Source organism: Corythoichthys intestinalis, chromosome 14 (assembly GCF_030265065.1).
Source record: "Corythoichthys intestinalis isolate RoL2023-P3 chromosome 14, ASM3026506v1, whole genome shotgun sequence".
Classification (NCBI taxonomy): Eukaryota; Metazoa; Chordata; class Actinopteri; order Syngnathiformes; family Syngnathidae; genus Corythoichthys; species Corythoichthys intestinalis.
In genome coordinates, this window is record NC_080408.1 from 31,365,853 (window position 1) to 31,387,945 (window position 22,093).

Sequence of the window (22,093 nt, forward strand, 5' to 3'; positions counted from 1 at the left end):
CGAAGCTTATATATGTTATTGGGACGTTATTCTAAAGTAGCACTTATTCCTCATTAACTAACAATTAAGAAATGAGAATTACGTCCCAATAACAAATAAACTATCAAATGATTAGTAAGTAAGTTACTAATAGCTTGTTTATGGTATATTACTAATTTAAAGGGTCTATTATATTTATATATCTATATCTAGATTATATTTATTATAATCATTATAAATTGTTAACAAACACTTAACAAATCAACAATAAATTATTCAGTAACAGTTTACTAATGATCTATTATTTAGTGATAACGGATAGTTATTATAAAGTGTTACTAAATGATCTTACAAAATTGACCACTTAAAGATAAATGTACAAATGTGACGACCGATAGGTGACAGTACAAAAGTAGCTATTCAAATGTAACCCTACAAAAGTGACCTTTCAGAGGTGACCATTAAAAAATGACCTTTCAAAAGTAGCAATACAAGTCCCACTGGACTAAATTAAAAAAATAAATAAAAATTTCTTTATTGGGGGGGAAAAAACAAGCATTGATATAGACTAAGTGAGCGTATAAACAAGCGACAAAAAGAAAATCCTATTGCTTTACCTTGTATATTATGCTAAAATCAACTATACGAATAGGGTGGGGAAAAAATGTCATGATGACAAGCTTAAAAGGTAACGGGTAAAAGGTAAGACTAAAAAAGTGACGGTAAAAAAGGTACCGTATTTTTCAGACTATAAGTCGCAGTTTTTTTTTCATAGTTTGGCTGGGGGTGCAACTTATACTCTGGAGCGATTTATGTGTGAAATTGTTAACACATTATTATATCATTTCACATGTTATTTTGCCGTTTTGGAGTGACACTGATGGTTTGGTAAACTTGTTAGCATGTTCTTTATGCTATAGTTATCTGAATAACTCTTAATAGCTATGTTACGTTAACATACCGGCCACGTTCGCATTTCGTTGTTAATGCACAATTTAACATACTGTACACTAATTCAGCATGTTGTTCTCTTTTGTATTTTTATTTTAAATTGTCTTTCAAGATGACAGGTCTGTTCCATGAGTCGGATTTTATCAAGTAACTCACCCCCAAAAATGCGACTTATACTCCGGTGCGACTTACCGTATTGGCCCGAATATAAGACTGTTTTTTTGCATGTAAATAAGATTGAAAAAGTGGGAGTCATCTTATATTCGGGGTCTAGACATTATACTCATTCACGATGCTAGATGGCGCCAGATATCACAGAAGCGAATGCTGAAATTTAGGAGTAATGTTCTGTCATGACAGATCTCAGCTACTCTCAAGTTTAACCAGTTTGCATTATTTTATTGCAATGTTTTTACTTATTCAGATTTGTTTCAAGACTGCAGTTACAGTTAGACCTCACTTTAATGTAGGGTTGCCACCTGTCCCTTAAAATAAGGAACAATCCAAAATTGGGAATTAAATGCTGCGTTCCATATTGAACTAATATGGGGATATAAATGAATAGATACATTTCTATGCATTTTAGGAGTTTTGGGGATGTCCCTTTTTTTCTCTGCCTGTACAGCTTTGAGCGCGAGGAGGGCGTCCCATATTTCTTATTCCTGAAAGGTGGCAACCCTACTTTGATGGTTAATGCACTTATTGCAATTTTGTTGTTTTATCACAATAGATTAGTTTATTTACATTTCAACCACCAGAACCCATTCATTTATGAATGTGATTGCACTTTAGTTTGTATATTTAAATTTTCAGATATTAAGATTTGAAATAGGCAAAATAACATGCTTTTTCTCTCAAATATATTGTTATAATCATTTGTTTCAGATGTACTGTAATTATTTTTTGTATAAAAATGAATTTGGTGTTCAAAAAATCTTTTTTCAAACTTGAGTGTTGAAAAAGATAATAATAATAATTATAATCAGGGCCGTCTTATATTCGGGCCAATACGGTATATATGTTTTTTCCTCTTCGTTGGGCATTTTATGGCTGGTGCGACTTATAGTCTGAAAAATACGGTAGTCAAAAAAAGTGTGGTGACGGAGAGCAAACGCAAAACAGCAAAAATAAAGTGTTAAACAGGACTGAACAATGCAGTGCTGAAAAAAGTGATGATAAAATACAAGCGATTTGTACTGTGGTTAAAAAAAAGTGACTAAAGTGCTGAAAATAATTCATTTATTTTCTGTACTGAGTATCCTCACAAGGGACACACGGCAGGGGCTTTCCGCTAACTATGTGCAGGAAGCGGGGTACACCTTGAACTGGTTGCCAGCCTATTGAAATTAATTATGGTAATTAATTTTAACGATCTTAAAAAGTCACTAAACAAATCTGATCTCAAAAGCGAGGAAAAAAACGAAAAGCTGAAAACAAGTGAGCAGAGCGCTCCAAAGTTGTAGAGGAGAAGAAGAAGGTCAGACCCAAAGCAAGCGATAAGATCTCCAAGATTACGTCCGATGACTCCCAATGAGACACGCGTTCATGCATAATTCATGCATTTCTTAGGGGATCAATGATGGCAGCACGCCAGCAAAATGGATGGCACGTCTGACTCACGGTCACAAGATTTCAATCAAACTTTCCAATTGTTAAAATTGGCAATTATTTTGATGTGATTTCTTCGTCTACGTTCCAAAACTAACCCGTATGTAATGTCTTCTGATCCTGACGTCTGACCTTTTTCAAAGACGAGTAGGCGCACGCTGGAGGCCCGGCCTACGATGTCGGGCGGGTTCTTGGCGTCGCAGGTGAAGGTTCCGTTGTCGCTGAACTCCAAGTTCTTGAGCAGGATGGAGCCGTCGCGGCGGGACGGGTCTCCCACGAACTCCAGCCGATCCCTGAAGGGACCTTTGTTATCCAGGTAGGCCATGCCCCGAGTGTAGTGGAAGATCTGAAATGCCATACACGCCCATATTAAGAACATTCAAATATCACTCTTATACAGTACATGTAATCCCTGGGTTACGAATGAGTTCCGATCCTACGTTGGCGACGTAACCTGAATTTCCACGTATATTGAAATTAAACCTTGAAGTACCCCTAAACCTCTAAATAACTATCCAAAAGTACAGGTAGTCCCCGGATTACCTTGGACCCGACTTATGTGATTTCGACTTTACGATGCCCACGTCTCATCATTTTTTGTTTTTTTAAATATTGACTTTTGTTTTGTGATGCATGCTTTTATTTTGGGGCAGGAAGCATAGAGCAGGTTTTACTTCCCCAAGCGAGAGCATTTACACACCCGCCCACCCCACACGCATTAGTGACGTCACGCCCACACATGAGGAAGCAGCCGAGTGAAGGGGTGACAGCCTGCGCGCACATTTGTTGCTTGTGATGTATTGAGAAACGACGGCTGTATATATATCCACTTTAGTACTGTTTATTGTGTTGTTTCAATTGTGGCCGAATCCTTGGGACAAGTATACGTGATTGTTTTTGATGACGTTCGGATGCTAACTGATACATGCTAATCGTTTGTTATTGCTGTATCAGCAGCTACTTGTAAACACAAATTTGAATTGCTTTTATTGAAGAGGAGACTGATTTAATATCAGTTTATCTTAGTTTCTTTCTGCAAGTGTAGATGTCATGAGCAGCTGAATAAACTCAACAAACCAGGTCTGCCATCATTATTTCGACGCTTAGCTAACTGTCTAGCTAGGACTTAGCGCCAACTTCTTTGTTGAGGACGGTACAATGACATGTAATAGATGTTTTTGGATAGTTTTTAGGGGTTTTGAGGTATTTAAAGGATTAATTCAGATTTACACGGAAATTTACACGGGTTACATCGCCAAAGCAGGAACGGAACTCATTCATAAACCGGGGACTACCTGTATTGTATTTTGTTTATCGTTGAAGGATACACTCCCCTCTGGTGGCAGCATTGGGTTTGGCTGGACTGTCGCCTTGTATGATTGGGCAGACTCAAGCGTCTGACATAATAGATAAGGATAGCTGTGCTCTGGTTTGGCCAACATAAGGCTGTAAGTTGTTTCAGCTAATATAGTGGGGCAAATAATTATTTAGTCAACCACTAATTGTGCAAGTTCTCCCACTTGAAAATATTAGAGAGGCCTGTAATTGTCAACAAGGCTAAACCTCAACCATGAGAGACAGAATGTGGAAAAACAACAGAAAATCACATTGTTTGATTTTTAAAGAATTTATTTCCAAATTAGAGTGGAAAATAGTATTTTGGTCAATACCAAAAGTTCATCTCAGTACTTTGTTATGTACCCTTTGTTGGCAATAACGGAGGCCAAACATTTTCTGTAACTGTTCACAAGCTTTTCACACACCATTGCTGGTATTTTGGCCCATTCGTCCATGCAGATCTCCTCTAGAGCAGAGATGTTTTGGGGCTGTCGTTGGGCAACACGGACTTTCAACTCCCTCCACATATTTTCTATGGGGTTGAGATCTGGAGACTGGCTAGGCCACTCCAGGACCTTGAAATGCTTCTTACGAAGCCACTCCTTTGTTGCCCTGGCTGTGTGTTTGGGATCATTGTCATGCTGAAAGACACAGCCACGTCTCATCTTCAATGCCCTTGCTGATGGAAGGAGATTTTCACTCAAAATCTCTCGATACATGGCCCCATTCATTCTTTCCTTTACACGGATCAGTCGTCCTGGTCCCTTTGCAGAAAAACAGTCCCAAAGCATGATGCTTCCACCCCCATGCTTCACAGTGGGTATGGTGTTCTTCGGATGCAATTCAGTATTCTTTCTCCTCCAAACACGAGAACCTGTGTTTCTACCAAAAAGTTCTATTTTGGTTTCATCTGACCATAACACATTCTCCCAGTCCTCTTCTGGATCATCTAAATGCTCTCTAGCGAACCGCAGACGGGCCTGGAGGTGTACTGGCTTCAGCAGGGGGACATGTCTGGCAGTGCAGGATTTGAGTCCCTGGCGGCGCATTGTGTTACTTTGTTATTGTGGTCCCAGCTCTCAGTAGGTCATTCACTAGGTGTGGTTCTGGGATTTTTGCTCACCGTTCTTGTTATCATTTTGATGCCACGCGGTGAGATCTTGCATGGAGCCCCAGATCGAGGGAGATTATCTTGTATGTATGTCTTGTATGTCTTCCATTTTCTAACAATTGCTCTCACAGTTGATTTCTTTACACCAAACATTTTACCTATTGCAGATTTAGTCTTCCCAGCCTGGTGCAGGTCTACAATTTTGTCTCTGGTGTCCTTCGACAGCTCTTTGGTCTTGGCCATAGTGGAGTTTGGAGTGTGACTGACTGAGTTTGTGGACAGGTGTCTTTTATACCGATAATGAGTTAACACAGGTGCCGTTAATACATGTAACGAGTGGAGCCTCGTTAGACCTCGTTAGAAGAAGTTAGACCCATTTGACAGCCAGAAATCTTGCTTGTTTGTAGGTGACCAAATACTTATTTTCCACTCTAATTTGGAAATAAATTCTTTAAAAATCAAAAAATGTGATTTTCTGTTTTTTCCACATTCTGTCTCTCATGGTTGAGGTTTACGAATGTTGACAATTACAGGCCTCGCTAATCTTTTCAAGTAGGAGAACTAAATACTTATTTGCCCCACTGTATATGTTTGTGTATGCATTTCTAATTACGTTTAGAGCTACAGTTTGTGGAGTTATGTGTGAGCGATTTGCGATGAGAATTGTAAATGCGTTAGCATTCATAGCTTTTACAATAGCGGACTTTTGTTATGCAAGTTAGGCTAATTTAATCATTAAATTTACATATTGATCAGACTAGATGGATGATGGAGTTGAACATTAATTGTTTTGTGTCAAGTGTTTCATTGTTAAAAAGCGTGTCATTTTGAACATAAGTGTACATATTTGTGTTACAGCTTTGAAAATTGTGTAAGGTGAATGCACAGTTGCCTTGTTTACTGTCTGCAAAGCTGAACAATGTCACGTTGAGTGTAGTGGTGTGCCAATACATCGATTTTTAGATTCATCGAGATTCGACACGCGATGATTAAATTATGATTCATAAGAGTGCAAAAATGACAATCTTCCTTAATAACTTAATGGCAGCTTCTCGCGGAACAAAAGTACAAAAAATTATTTGGTAAAAGTACAGAAAGCTGTAAAATCAAAATATTTTGGTTAAAAGAAGTCTAAGATGTCTCATTTATTTCTGAAGGTCATTTATATTGAATGTGTTCCAGAAAATATGGCGAGAAATAAGTAAGTACTCCCTTTGAAACAGTAAATGTTTTTTCCACCTTGTGAAAAAGAGCAGCTTAAGGGCAGCTTTGTGTTGTATGGGCATGTTTCCACCATTCCTGTTGGATAATTAGTTCATTGGGAATAAAAAGTAATGGACATTAATTGCTCGGTTACTTTAATTAATGAATGCTGACAAATACAGTGCCTTGCAAAAGTATTCGGCCCCCTTGAACCTTGCAACCTTTCGCCACATTTCAGGCTTCAAACATAAAGATATAAAATTTTAATTTTTTGTCAAGAATCAACAACAAGTGGGACACAATCGTCAAGTGGAACAACATTTATTGGATAATTTAAACTTTTTTAACAAATAAAAAACTGAAAAGTGGGGCGTGCAATATTATTCGGCCCCTTTACTTTCAGTGAAGCAAACTCACTCCAGAAGTTCAGTGAGGATCTCTGAATGATCCAATGTTGTCCTAAATGACCGATGATGATAAATAGAATCCACCTGTGTGTAATCAAGTCTCCGTATAAATGCACCTGCTCTGTGATAGTCTCAGGGTTCTGTTTCAAGTGCAGAGAGCATTATGAAAACCAAGGAACACACCAGGCAGGTCTGAGATACTGTTGTGGAGAAGTTTAAAGCCGGATTTGGATACAAAAAGATTTCCCAAGCTTTAAACATCTCAAGGAGCACTGTGCAAGCCATCATATTGAAATGGAAGGAGCATCAGACCACTGCAAATCTACCAAGACCCGGCCGTCCTTCCAAACTTTCTTCTCAAACAAGGAGAAAACTGATCAGAGATGCAGCCAAGAGGCCCATGATCACTCTGGATGAACTGCAGAGATCTACAGCTGAGGTGGGAGAGTCTGTCCATGGGACAACAATCAGTCGTACACTGCACAAATCTGGCCTTTATGGAAGAGTGGCAAGAAGAAAGCCATTTCTCAAAGATATCCATAAAAAGTCTCGTTTAAAGTTTGCCACAAGCCACCCGGGAGACACACCAAACATGTGGAAGAAGGTGCTCTGGTCAGATGAAACCAAAATTGAACTTTTTGGCCACAATGCAAAACGATATGTTTGGAGTAAAAGCAACACAGCTCATCACCCTGAACACACCATCCCCACTGTCAAACATGGTGGTGGCAGCATCATGGTTTGGGCCTGCTTTTCTTCAGCAGGGACAGGGAAGATGGTTAAAATTGACTGGAAGATGGATGCAGCCAAATACAGGAACATTCTGGAAGAAAACCTGTTGGTATCTGCACAAGACCTGAGACTGGAACGGAGATTTATCTTCCAACAGGACAATGATCCAAAACATAAAGCCAAATCTACAATGGAATGGTTCAAAAATAAACGTATCCAGGTGTTAGAATGGCCAAGTCAAAGTCCAGACCTGAATCCAATCGAGAATCTGTGGAAAGAGCTGAAGACTGCTGTTCACAAACACCCTCCATTCAACCTCACTGAGTTCGAGCTGTTTTGCAAGGAAGAATGGGCAAGAATGTCAGTCTCTCGATGTGCAAAACTGATAGAAACATACCCCAAGCGACTTGCAGCTGTAATTGGAGCAAAAGGTGGCGCTACAAAGTATTAACGCAAGGGGGCCGAATAATATTGCACGCCCCACTTTTCAGTTTTTTATTTGTTAAAAAAGTTTAAATTATCCAATAAATTTTGTTCCACTTCACGATTGTGTCCCACTTGTTGTTGATTCTTGACAAAAAATTAAAATTTTATATCTTTATGTTTGAAGCCTGAAATGTGGCGAAAGGTTCAAGGGGGCCGAATACTTTTGCAAGGCACTGTATATCTTGCTTAAAAGGATGAAGTAGTCACAAAGAAAAAAGAAATTCTGAAAGGTAGTGGGATAGATGCAGTGAAAATTGTGACAATCGTAATCATCATTAATATTGTGATCATCATTCAATAATCGAATCGTAGTACCCGGAATTGTAATCGAATATAATCATGGGGTGCCTTAGATGGCACACCCCTAGTTCAGTGAGGACAGAACAGGTCATATTAATGAAGTAAAAATTAAGGTCCTGCGAGGTACAATAAGGAACTTTTCATGCGACTGGAGACAAAATGGCGGACGAGACTCCGGTGTCGTAAAGTCAAAATCGCTTAAGTCGAGTACGTCGTCACCCGGGGACTACCTGTATATCTTCTTTCGAATTCATAGTGAATTTCACTGAGATTCTTTGTAAACATGCACATATAGAATATTTTAAATTATATAAATAGACTGTAAATAGTTATTTTATGCACAAGATAGTGTTTAAAAAAATTCAAAAATTGCAAATAATATCTGAATTCAGAAGAAAAAAAAAAACAAATAGGAGGGCAAATGTTTTTGACAAATTATTTCCAATTTTTTAATTCAAATTATTTAAAAATAATGAAGTAACAAAATTAAATTATGTTTAACAGGGAGTAAGGCAATTGAAAAAGAATGATTAAAGTGATTCATTATGATTTTAATGCTTGGGGTATTATCATTAAAATATATCAAAATATTTGTATTTTTTCCAAATTTTTCATCTTTCATCTATTTTATTTGTGGATGCATCAATACAATATAACACAATTATAAATAACCCTACGTTCAATTTTGAGAGGGCAAAAAAAGCAAATATTCTATAAATAATATTTTTTTCATTATTATTCATGGGGAGCTTTACATTAACATTTATTATAATGAAACATTTTTATTTTATTATTTTATTTTAGGTATGAAGATCATGCTTAAAACCAGAAAAGCCAGTAAGTTTAAAATGGTAAATTATTGTTAAAGATAACTAAATACAAATGTATTAACACTTTTAATATAAATATATTTGTATATTTTGTGGTTTGTTGTATTCCTTTGCTTGCAATAAATAATAAATAATCACGTGAATTATTTAATTACTAAACTGAACTCATATTACCGTTAAGGCATGCGCTTCCGAAGAAAAGTTTTTTCTTTTTAATGAATTTGCTTTAGAACTGTTTTTTCTTCATTCCTAGAAGCAACAGGAAAATGTTCACCGGAGGAGAAACTTCAGGGAGGCCATGCGGGGACAATTGCGAAAGTTGGTTGTGATAATGAATGAGGAGGAGGAGGACAGGGTGGCGAGAGATGAAAAGCCAGATTAGAGGAGTAACGCCATGAGACGCGGGAAGCCGATAAGAAGACAACAAGTGGCTGTGGTTGGAATGAAAAAAGGAAAGATTACAAACTCATGCAAGCTAAGCGCTAAAACTGTTATTCGTGATATAAGAACATTTCAAAGTTGCTTGAGCATGTACAACATTTGCTCTAATTGATCATCTCGCTTCACTGATTGGCTGACAGAAATCACAATTTCACTGCTTACCAAATATGGTTCCAACCTACTGTTTTCGACAAGGCTCGTCCACAGTTATTTTTGGCACCCATTTTCATTTCTGTCTTCGTCTGTCTTTTGGACGAAAATACTTATTAGTCTTGGTAATATTTTGGTCTTTTCAAAATGTTTTTGCCTTTGTCTAGTTTTAGTCGTTGAAATCTCAGAAATTTTGTCCAGTTTTAGTCGACAGTTACTCAAAATGTTTTCGTCTATAAAAGATTTAGTCCCCCCAAAAAAACAACAACAACAAAAAAACAGATGAGCACATATTGTAGCGTTTACCAGGACACCGCCAACTTTGTGATAATAATACACACTTAGCAGGAAAAGCAATACAATCTTTTCAATTAAACCTACCCATAAGCCAAAAACTGTATGTTAAAAAAAAAAAAAAAAGTTGTCCGAGCATTTAACATCCTCTAGACCAGGGGTCTGGAACCTATGTCTCGCATATCTGGCTCTCCGCCAACCCGTCATCTTAAATGTGGAATCGGCCGGCTTGCTTGACATTGTTACCGGCATTCCCTAGGGGCCGCTGACCTTTTCAATATTGCCATTGCTTTCCCAATTTAGCGTAGACGAAGAAGTGGACAAGCGAGGAAGAGAGAGAGGAAGGTGTTAATAGAGTTGTGCAGGAGCGGGGTGTTAATTGGCTGTGTCTAGGGTTGTTCGGATCATGTTTTTTTGCTCCCGATCCGATCCCGAACATTTTAGTTTGAGTATCTGCCGATCCCGATATTTCCTGATCCGATTGCTTTTTTTTTGCTCCCGATTAAATTCCAATCATTCCCGATTTTTCCTGATCATGTACATTTTGGCAATGCATTAAGAAAAAAATGAATAAAACTCGGACGAATATATACATTTGACATACAGTACATAAGTACTGTTTTTGGCATTTACATTATTAACATTCTTTCTGTGAGAGGGATCCACAAATAGAAAGACTTGTAATTCTTAAAAGGATAAATGTGACTTTGTATATTGTGACTAAATATTGCCATCTAGTGTATTTGTTGAGCTTTCAGTAAATGATACTACAGCCATTTAACTTCTGCCCAAAAGCATGATGGGAAGTGCAACCACGACTGTGCATAGGGGCACCAATTGATATATCTTCTCTGCGTTGGGAAAGAACATAGAGTGTTAAGAAAATGATCAACTACTACCTTTCTTCCCCACATTGCCTCCCACGTTATTTTTAATTGCTGAGAGAGGTAGTGTAAGGCTTTAGCCACATGAAAAATGGCTCTAAAGGCTGTCAAAATTCTCTCTAGTCATTATACGCTGCCTTTTAGCGCTACCTATAGGTAAAACAGCGTCTTTATAATTGAACCCGATAATGCTTGAGTGGGTCGTGCTGCGCATGCGTTAATTATTTAACGTGATTAATTTAAAAAAATTAATTACTGCCGTTAACGCAATAAATTTGATAGCCCTACTTTAAGCCAAAACTACTCTGGATGAGTGTAAGACATTTTGTCTGTAACATTATATACAATTAGAAAACGATTTAAATTAAAAAAAAAAAAAAAAAAGAACACACATATATATATATATATATATATATATATATATATATATATATATATATATATTAAAAAAAGACATGTCCGATATTTTTTTGCCGATTCCAATACTTTGAAAATGACGTGATCGGACCCGATCGATCGGGACATCTTTAGTCCTGTGTCCCCCACTGGTTTTGTTTTTGGTAATAAATCTCCATGCAAAAGCCATCCAGCGCGTCTGAAGGAAGAACCAGAAGTAGGAGCAACGAACGAGCCACGGAAATCGCCAGTCCACTCCCTTCTACAGTTCGGAGATGAGACCACCGCTTACCAAAAGTGCAGATTGGTAACAACATGAACAAGCTGTGATGAGTTGATGGTGCATTCAACCATTGATTTTGGATTTTTCAATTTATTGCTCATTGGTGGTGCTCCAGTCATGGATTGTATGGAGATGAGCGTTACAGACTTGCGCGTTAAGTCTCTGCTCAGCCAGCAGTGGGGGATTGGCCCCTCCCAACTCAATGCCGAGTGAACAGGAGTATATTAAAAAAATGCGCTGGGGAAAATGAAACCACAAACGTGAACCGCATGGCACCCCAAGTCACGTTGGTTTCGTGAAGTCGGTTTGACTTATATGACTTTTTCGCCTGTCAAATTGTCGCCACTTCCAGAAGAGCGAGACTCACGATCGGCTGCCCTGAGAGGCTTAACCTGTCTCGGCCACTGTTATGCACATGTCCCCCTGGTTGTGGTTTCCACTTCCAGGAAATATACACAATGCCACACCATGTTTCTATTTGTTATTTTCCAAGTGATGAGTGCACAATCGAGTAACGATTGTAACATCTTGAATGTTAGGCTTTCTTTGTTGTTTTCTAAATATCTATTTAAATCACAACTCGGCAACTACTCGTAAAAGCTGAGCATGACCTCACCCTCGCTCCCATGTGAGGCGTTCAAATGTGTTCACAAACAAAAAAAACAAACAAACAAACAAAAAAGCGCTTACAAAACAGACACATGCACACTGTATGGCTATCGTGGAATCCCATTTTAAAATATGTTGGGTGTTTTGGCCCTCTTGGTCAAAAAGGTTCCCGACCCCTGACTGACTAACCAGAAAAGCCAAGTGGCTCCACTTTTGAGTGGGCAGTATTCTAAGAGGACGCTCGCCATTCTGAAGCTAATGCTAACGCAAACACTAGGAGTTACATTTAGCATCTGATAATCACTCAGCACAGACCTTTAAAGGCTAAAGCAACATTGCTTATTCTCTCTTGCAAAGATAAGAAGACAAATCTTACCATGTTTCCAAACAAGCAATATGGAGCGCAGCTTAGCTTGAGATAAATCTTAAACTCTGGTGAGGAGGGAGAGGCGCAGCACATCTCACGAGTGACACGACCTAAACACCGGTACGATGCAAGCTTACGTATTCTACGTACAATATAAAAATGTCACGCATTTTGAACATATGACAGAAACAATGTCGCATTTTCGTCTCGTCATACGAAAACTGGCATTTGTCACGTTATGTCTCCCAAGTCACGTTTGTAGCTCGTCATTGTCACGAAAAAAATTGTTCGTTGACTTTGTTGATGAAAGCAACACTGCTTCTCTGCATTAATGTTCATCAGTTAGATTTCTGTTCATATTTTACTTGAGTTGTTCGTGTAGCAGTTATTATGTACATTTTCTAAATGAATTTATTTTTTGATCATTTTGCATTTCGTATACTTTATCAAATTTTTCAATCATACTTTGGTATATCTTTTGACTGGACGTTTCAAAGAAATGTATGAATTGACTTTTTAAAATATATAATTTAATATGAAAAAATAATCATTGTTAAATTTAATTTTTTTTTAAAAAGTGTTCTATTGTTTGTATTTCGTTTTTTTGCTTTGTTTTTAAATCCTTTCAGTTGATTTTCTTATTTTCACAATTAATTGGTACATTCATAAAATTATGAGAATTACGTTAAATTGTAGTAATTGATGCTTTAGTTTGCTGTATTAAAAATAAAATATAATTTGACGGCAGAACTAATACAGAAATGGAAAAAAAATCATGGATGATTTGTTATCCTTCAAAATTGTAATAATAGTCATAGCAACAAAAATTAATTATACCTACTGGCTATAATCGCATGTTAAAAAAACAATCACATTCGAAAATAATACACTATTCATTGGTCTATAGTGTAAAAATGTTCTGCCAATTCCCAATATTTGTGCCTTAGTGTAGGTCACAGCGTAGTTAGTATTTGTGATGTGTGTGCATGTGTCTTACAGAGATGCTGTCCCTGGATCCATCGGGTCGGTACGTCCACGAGAAGGAGACGTCCTCGGACGTCCATCGCCATGAGAAGAATGAGCAAGACAGTCGGACATCACTGCCCACCAACGCGTGACGCTCCCAGCCCGTGTAAATCACGATGGCCTGGGAGGGCTTGGGCACTGTGCACCAAAAACCAGCAAAGTCACTTTGTTGTTGTTTGTCTAAATAAAAGGTTCAAGGCTACCCATGAACCAAATTTGGACAGTCTTTCCTGTCCTAAAACACTCTACAGACTTCTCCAAAACTCCTTCGTTCTCATGTATGCTTCATTTCCGCAAGATGGACTAAAAAATATGCAGTTGCATTTTTTTCTGAAGCCGAAAAATTCCAGGTTCCTCCTGAATACTATCACACCAGGTGGGATCCATCTTGTTGAAAAACTGTTCTTGGGAAATCATGGAGGAAAGAGAATTCTGCCCATCGTTTTTAGGAACTTTCCAGATGCCTACAAGCTAGCAGCGCCTAGAATTTTGAGGTTAAGTTCCAATAAATTTTGTTCAAAATGTGGCTTCAGGCCAGAAGTGCCCAATATTATTATTTCTTTTGAATAAAAATTTGTTCTACTTCTTAGCGAGTACATCTACTATAATTGCTACACCATTATTTATGGACGGATCAACATCAGATTTGGTAGGTACATTCTAGGGATGTATATGTATCATAGCTCAGAGCCTTATTTTTTATATCAGGGCTAATGAAATACATTAAATAATTGCCGATTTATTGTTGCCTTCTGAGTTTGCCAGTAGAGGGCATTCAAACTCTCTGCCTATGCTTTGCATGTCTGACCCGATGAGACATTTAGGAACCAGGCCGCATGGTCGTAGTTCATTTTGAACTTGTTTTATTCATTACACAGTGGCATAAAGTAATATATTAGTTACTGTATAGTGTGGCATAGTCGAGTAACCATAATTAGCTATTTGGACAGAAATAAGTGGAAATCCCAGCTTCAGATAAGCATTATGCATTGAAACAGCAGACAACAGAAATCGTTTCCTCAAATTAGTGTCAGGTAACCCATAAAAAAGACCCGAAACGGGGGAAGAGTCCACAAAAAATGGGCAACAGTGAGTTTATACATTATCATCCCAATCTTGGCATAATGTAGTGAGAAAATATTGAATGTGTCACAAGTAGCTCGTGGAATATGATTGATGCTAATTGGCTTCCAGGCACTAAATCAATATTTCACCATCCAGGAAAATATGACGCTGTCAAAAATCTAAGTGTATGGAGTAACATCTTAATAATGTTCAGCAAAAAGGAAAAAATGATGTTTGATTGTGTTTAGTCACCACCAAGAGACACAGTGAAAATTCAAAGGAAAAACATCAAGTAGTTCAGGTTTAGTCTGTGAATCTCTCGATATGATGCTCTGTGGTCACAGCTTACAATGTATTTAAAAACATTTTTTTTTAGATAATTAAATAAATAAATTTGTGCACTCACACTCAATATCAGCCATACTCAACTTTAAAAAAAGAGGTCAGATACACCACATGCACTTGCTATTCATTTGAAAAGCACGTAGCACCAATTTTATTTAATTACAAAATAAAACCCCAAAACATTTTTTAAACAAACAAACAAAAAAAAAACTTTTATTTCATTTTTTTCAGTCTAGCAAAATCATAAATGGTTTTTACTACTTGATGCAAATATATGGTTAGTTTATGACTGTGAGGAAATTGCTATTCACCTGCAGCCAGGACGAGGAGGGACGCCAGCGCCACCAGGGTCAACATGATGGTCTGCGGCTATCGTGGATTTCCCACTGACACGGAGGAATCAACCAAACGCACACAGACACACGAAGGAGCGGTCTCGCTGGCGTACGAGTCCCACTCTGGGGAAGAGCGCGCCAAGAAGAAGATGAAGGATGGGGCCAAGAGGCACACGACAGCAACAGGAGGCCAGATGCCGTGCCCTGTCTATATAGGGGGACACACCCCTCGCTTGGCCACTGGCACCGGGAACCTTCCTCCTCCCCCTCCAGGGGGCCATGCCGGACAGCAGTCCCTAGCACGACGCCACCCTCCTGGGATAGAGAAACTGAGATTAACCCCTCCAATGCAAGATAGGAAGTTTATCTTACTGTAAAATTGCTTGACTTTGAGGAAACCGCTCTATTCCGTAGACCACACTGCTTAACTTTGGAACCCCTTAACCTTGCTTAGACCACCACGAAAAAACTTTATAACACTCTGGATCACTGTATACTGCCTTGGATACCCTTATTATTAACTTGGATGAACCAAGGCCACCTCAGCCCATCTTGAAATAGTCTCTAACCACACTGTAGCAAACTTAAATGCCTATAGATCGCTCTACACAAAACTTACACTAACTTGGACCACTCTAATCACCTTCAACCAGCCAACACCAACTTGGACACCTCAAGAGTTGAACCAATCTTAGATGACATCAGATCAACAACTTGAACTACCTCAAAACACCCTGGACAAGCGTAGACGACTGGATTGCTCTAGACAAGCTTGGACCAACCTGGACGACTACATTCCAGTTTGACTACTGTAAACTACCGTCCATCATCTACCCCTTAACTTGGGGTCGCGTCAGGGGGCAGTAGCTTCAGCAGGGAAGCCCAGACTTCCCACTCCCCAGCCACTTCAACCAGCTCCTACGTCTGGATCCCAAGGCGTTCCCAGGTCAGCTGAGAGACAATCTTTCCAGCGCGTCCTGGATCATCCCCGGGGCCAACTTGGATCAACGACAAAACAATGGTAAAGCAGTCTGAATAACTCGTGACTGCCTTGAACCAAATTTTAGGCATCCATCTATGCCACTTTGGACCAGCAATCGAGAACCTTGGAAAATTCTAGATCACCCCGAAACATTCTTTGCCGACAAGGTTCATGCTAAAATACCCTGAGTCACTTTAGACTGTCTTAAACCAAATTTAGACAACCCCAGACTAATCTAAACCACCTCGACCTAACCTCAGAGTATCCTACACCGCTAAATCACCTTGACCTAAACTCAGAACATCCTGCAAAGCTCTGGAGCACTAAACTCTTTGGTTGCCATTGACGGGAAGAGAAGTCTAATCCATTTCGACTTGGAGTGCTGGCAGCATTAATGGATGTTTTTAATATAAATTTTACTAGCTACCACAGACCTGGCAATGAATAAGGTAACAAAATATTGAGTTAACCCTCCAAATAGCTAAGGGCTTATTCACACCAGGAAAGTCAATAGTTCTTTCATTGTTCTGCATCAAAACACATTTGGTCTTGACTTTTTTGACGCGGTTCCTTTTCACATTGCAATTTTGGCACGCGAACCAGGATTTGACAGCAAACCTATGCATCTGCAAAAACGTTCAATCATTGGACAAAATGGTCTGAGCGAGGTAACATGCTAAAATAAGGAAGTAACCGATCAAGGGAGTTCCAGAGTACTGCAAACATGCTCATAAAGATTTGTTTAATCGAATTTCAAGCATTTGTGGGAAATTTGGAGCATCAGAGAACTTTGATGCCACATTCATTTTATAAGGACAGTATACATTCCGCTCCTAAATGCTCCCCATTGAACACCGACTCACATAAGCTGATGTAGTGCTAACCACAGACTGTGATGCTAACCAAACAACATTTCCTGGCTACGGAAACCTGCTACGTGCAGAAAGACATGTGATTTCAGCTACAGTCCAGACCACGGTGCAGTCGCTTTCACACCTATAGCAAACTGCACCACCGTCTGCTTAGAAGCAGACTTTGGTGCGCACCAAAATTCGCTGGTTTGTATTCAAACCAGCCCAAAAGGTGCGTACTAGGAACTTTTTTGGTTTGGTCCGGACCAGACAAGGCAGGTGTGAATACGCCCTAAATCTCAGTGGCTCAATTGACCTCAGAGTTCCATCGGCATTTTTATGGGGCTAATTGTGGCAGTAGGGCATTTAGGTCCATCAAGGCGGTCCGGGCCACTCTGAAGTCAGAACAAAGGCCATAAAGTCTTTAGAGAGCCTCCCGCTAGATTCCTGCTGATACAATGGAGCACGAGGGGGACGGGGCCCGGGCCGCGACCTCAATGGCGCTTTCTCCCGCCCCGCCGGGATGGACAAAGACGTGCATTGAGGGCCCCCACGCCGGAACGTGTCGCCGCAGCCAGCCCAGAAAGTTGAAGCCAGGACAACAGCAACAAAGAAAATTAAGGGCAACAAATGCAAAGGGAAGAGTATGTCTGTCATCTCATTTACAGACCCCAAACATCATGCATGAAATAAAGCATGCACCCTAAAGTGTATGTCCACAAGTGGAGGTTCCAACAAGTAATACCTAGAAAAGTACACCACCTTGTCCCACCATCAAATACAAGGTGGAGGTTTTATTACAAAAAGAACACCTGGAGTCACATAATTTCTATTGAAGCAATATGGATGTATGTGTAGGGGTTATTTGGCAGGTTTGCAACTGTAATTTGTAATATTGGGACGATAAACTAATTCCATAAAGAAATAAGTTCATATAGACAAGTTTCCTGAGCGAAACATGGACAACGCCACCTTTGAAAATTTCTGCTCCGAAATTACTGTTTAGAAAGAACATGAAGTGCGTTACAAGTAAGCAGTGTGTTGACAAATTTAAAACTGCAAAATCAAACCACAGGAACCCACGGAATCTCCAAAAATGGATTCAGCACGACATAGATGAGACTCTGAGATTTTCTGTGCTGAGCGTGAACTCTTGGAAGCGCCTATATGTATGTGGCGGAAAACACACATGTGACTTGAAGTTCTGCTGTGAGACCCCCAATTTGGCCAAATTTCAAAATTGTCCGATATGCATGTGTGATACATCATTGGAAAGCTTAAAATCTTTATTTTCTGGGGGAAGAAAAATTTTGAGCAGGAGGGCTTTTTTTTTTTTTTTTTTTAATGTTTTTTTAAACAGCAAAACCCTATCTGGAGGCGAGAGCACGCGAGAGCAGAATTATAGACGCCATAACTTTAACGAGATATCGCGTACTTACCTTGTTTCGATCGAAAACTACATGTAGCATGGATCACTGAGTGTCAAGACACAGTTGTGAATGCCCAGAGCTGGATTTTTGGGGGATTTTATGGGTGAAACATGGCAATATAACAAGGGTCGCAATGCAGAAATCGCAGACATCATGGAGTGGTCCAGATTCTTTTTCATATATTTACCGCTTTAAACGTTTTTTTTTTTTTTTTCTTTGTTTGGATCGATTAGTTATCATCTAACATATCGGAGAAAATGCGACAGTAACAAAAAAAAAATAAATACAATTAAGCGATAGCTATGAGGTAGATATCTGTTACTTTACAGACGCCATTTTTTTTAACTGTGACGTCATTTGTTTAAAAGTTTAAAATACAGTATATGCGAGTGAATAATTTTTTTAAAGTCGTTTTTTTTAAACGAAATATTAGACATCAATTAATGATTCTAAGCTAAAAATGACAGACATTTTGAATGAAATATAATTAATTACCTTAGTTTTATGGCTGGGTTAAAACAAAAGCGGTTGCGCGACGTCTGTAAACAGGGGGTTTCAGGGTAAAACGGACAAATTAAAAATAGTTCGGGGGCTTAATGCACCATGAATCTGCTATGGCAGCATATAGACATATTGTTCTATCAAACACAACAGTTGTTTCGGCTTAAAATACAGCAGTTTCAGTTTCAGAGGAGTGCAAGACCAGAAACTGCTTTTTCAGTCTTGTCTGTGTTTTCCGCCATATATATATGGTTGAAGGTGGAATGTTTTGATCAGCGACCAGCTAGTAGCTACAATACGCCAATGGGGATCTACCTCGCCATACACCTTGAATCGAAACCGGCTGCAGACAATAACTTAAGGATATGCTTTAAACCTACGGATATGACTAAAAGACTGTATGATTGTTCTGATCACTTCATTGATCATTCGTGGACAAAATTATACCAACCTGTATTGATACGCCGGCCACTTGAGTGACAAAAATGAGGTGAAATTACAAATAATATTACAGTTGACGAATGCAGGAGGGTTGACATGGATTTTGTTGTTAGAAGGAAATACTGCAAGGTTTGTACATATAAACAAAAATAGTATGTCATTCTTTTTTTTATTGTAGATATTGATCACAATGAAACATTCGGACAACATAATTCCATTTCTTGTTTTATTTTAAACGATTGGTGCATGTCCAAAACCGGTAAATAAATTACAATTTTAAAAATTATTACAAAAATATAAATGAAAGTGGAGCACACGAGAATGTGTTATGGACAGCAGAGCGCCAGAGCCTTGCCAAACTTTCACCTGACATTCCGGAGACCCTCGACAGCCTCCAGACGGGCTTTCTCCCGCTGTCCTTCGTAATTCCAGCTCCAATGGCGACCGTCTGTCCCATCCCCTGCCTCTCGGTTGCCGCCGGGAGTCGAGCCTTTCATCATCAAAGTAGAACGCACGTAGTCTCGGTATACAGTGCCTTGCAAAAGTATTCGGCCCCCTTGAATCTTGCAACCTTTCGCCACATTTCAGGCTTCAAACATAAAGATATGAAATTTAATTTTTTTGTCAAGAATCAACAACAAGTGGGACACAATCGTGAAGTGGAACAACATTTATTGGATGATTTAAACTTTTTTAACAAATAAAAAACTGAAAAGTGGGGCGTGCAATATTATTCGGCCCCTTTACTTTCAGTGCAGCAAACTCACTCCAGAAGTTCAGTGAGGATCTCTGAATGATCCAATGTTGTCCTAAATGACCGATTATGATAAATAGAATCCACCTGTGTGTAATCAAGTCTCCGTATAAATGCACCTGCTCTGTGATAGTCTCAGGGTTCTGTTTCAAGTGCAGAGAGCATTATGAAAACCAAGGAACACACCAGGCAGGTCCGAGATACTGTTGTGGAGAAGTTTAAAGCCGGATTTGGATACAAAAAGATTTCCCAAGCTTTAAACATCTCAAGGAGCACTGTGCAAGCCATCATATTGAAATGGAAGGAGCATCAGACCACTGCAAATCTACCAAGACCCGGCCGTCCTTCCAAACTTTCTTCTCAAACAAGGAGAAAACTGATCAGAGATGCAGCCAAGAGGCCCATGATCACTCTGGATGAACTGCAGAGATCTACAGCTGAGGTGGGAGAGTCTGTCCATAGGACAACAATCAGTCGTACACTGCACAAATCTGGCCTTTATGGAAGAGTGGCAAGAAGAAAGCCATTTCTCAAAGATATCCATAAAAAGTCTCGTTTAAAGTTTGCCACAAGCCACCCGGGAGACACACCAAACATGTGGAAGAAGGTGCTCTGGTCAGATGAAACCAAAATTGAACTTTTTGGCCACAATGCAAAACGATATGTTTGGCGTAAAAGCAACACAGCTCATCACCCTGAACACACCATCCCCACTGTCAAACATGGTGGTGGCAGCATCATGGTTTGGGCCTGCTTTTCTTCAGCAGGGACAGGGAAGATGGTTAAAATTGATGGGAAGATGGATGCAGCCAAATACAGGAACATTCTGGAAGAAAACCTGGTGGTATCTGCACAAGACCTGAGACTGGGGCGGAGATTTATCTTCCAACAGGACAATGATCCAAAACACAAAGCCAAATCTACAATGCAATGGTTCAAAAATAAACGTATCCAGGTGTTAGAATGGCCAAGTCAAAGTCCAGACCTGAATCCAATTGAGAATCTGTGGAAAGAGCTGAAGGCTGCTGTTCACAAACACTCTCCATCCAACCTCACTGAGCTCGAGCTGTTTTGCAAGGAAGAATGGGCAAGAATGTCAGTCTCTCGATGTGCAAAACTGATAGAAACATACCCCAAGCAACTTGCAGCTATAATTGGAGCAAAAGGTGGCGCTACAAAGTATTAACGCAAGGGGGCCGAATAATATTGCACGCCCCACTTTTCAATTTTTTATTTGTTAAAAAAGTTTAAATTATCCAATAAATTTTGTTCCACTTCACGATTGTGTCCCACTTGTTGTTGATTCTTGACAAAAAATTAAAATTTTATATCTTTATGTTTGAAGCCTGAAATGTGGCGAAAGGTTGCAAGGTTCAAGGGGGCCGAATACTTTTGCAAGGCACTGTATGTCTATCAATGCACAGTAAGTGTTGTTGTGAGGCACGTCAACTTGTCCTCCCTTGTCTTAAGGCCCAAGTACACTGCATGCGTGATCGTTGCGGTTCCGGTCCGACTCCGGTAAAAAAATAGCGCCGGAGCCAATCCGTTCCCATTATATCCTATTGTTCAACGTATACCGGCCGCGTCAATGCTCCGGCTTGACTGCGAACCACCTCCGGCGTGCCGCATGCCCGCCGGATGGTATAGGCTATTTTCTATTTTTGCTGGACACGCATCCGGCAAAATGGGCGGAGCTGGGCCTGGACGTAACAACCCAGGTGCCTAATCACGGTTTAAACACGAGCGAAGATGGATGATGAGCGCTTCATCATGGAGGTGGAAACCCACAAAATCATTTATGATGCAGCAGATCCTTTCTATAAGGACAATTTTAAAAAGGAAGCTGCAAGGTGTCCTATTATGTGTGTTTTTCTGTCCTGATCTCATCATGATGCAGTCATGTCTGTCTCTTAATTCCAGATTAACTAAAATATCAATATGCAAAGAAAATATGTGCTCTCTCTGCTTCTCTGATGAGTATAGACTCCGTGTGT

General features: G+C 39.4%; 1 protein-coding gene across 3 annotated transcripts in view; it reads right to left on the bottom strand.

Moving 5' to 3' along the window:
- The window catches only part of mpz (myelin protein zero), a 35,727-nt gene extending 20,417 nt beyond the window's left edge, over nt 1-15,310 (bottom strand). For all 3 annotated transcript variants that reach the window (XM_057858319.1, XM_057858317.1, XM_057858318.1), the window contains exons 1-3: nt 15,117-15,310; nt 13,367-13,533; nt 2,671-2,884 (exon numbers count right to left, since the gene is read on the bottom strand). In XM_057858319.1, the coding sequence (XP_057714302.1) occupies nt 2,671-2,884; nt 13,367-13,533; nt 15,117-15,162 (427 nt within the window). In that variant the 5' untranslated portion in view covers nt 15,163-15,310. The remainder of the gene's footprint in view (nt 1-2,670; nt 2,885-13,366; nt 13,534-15,116) is intronic.
- Between the last annotated feature and the right edge of the window lie 6,783 nt (nt 15,311-22,093).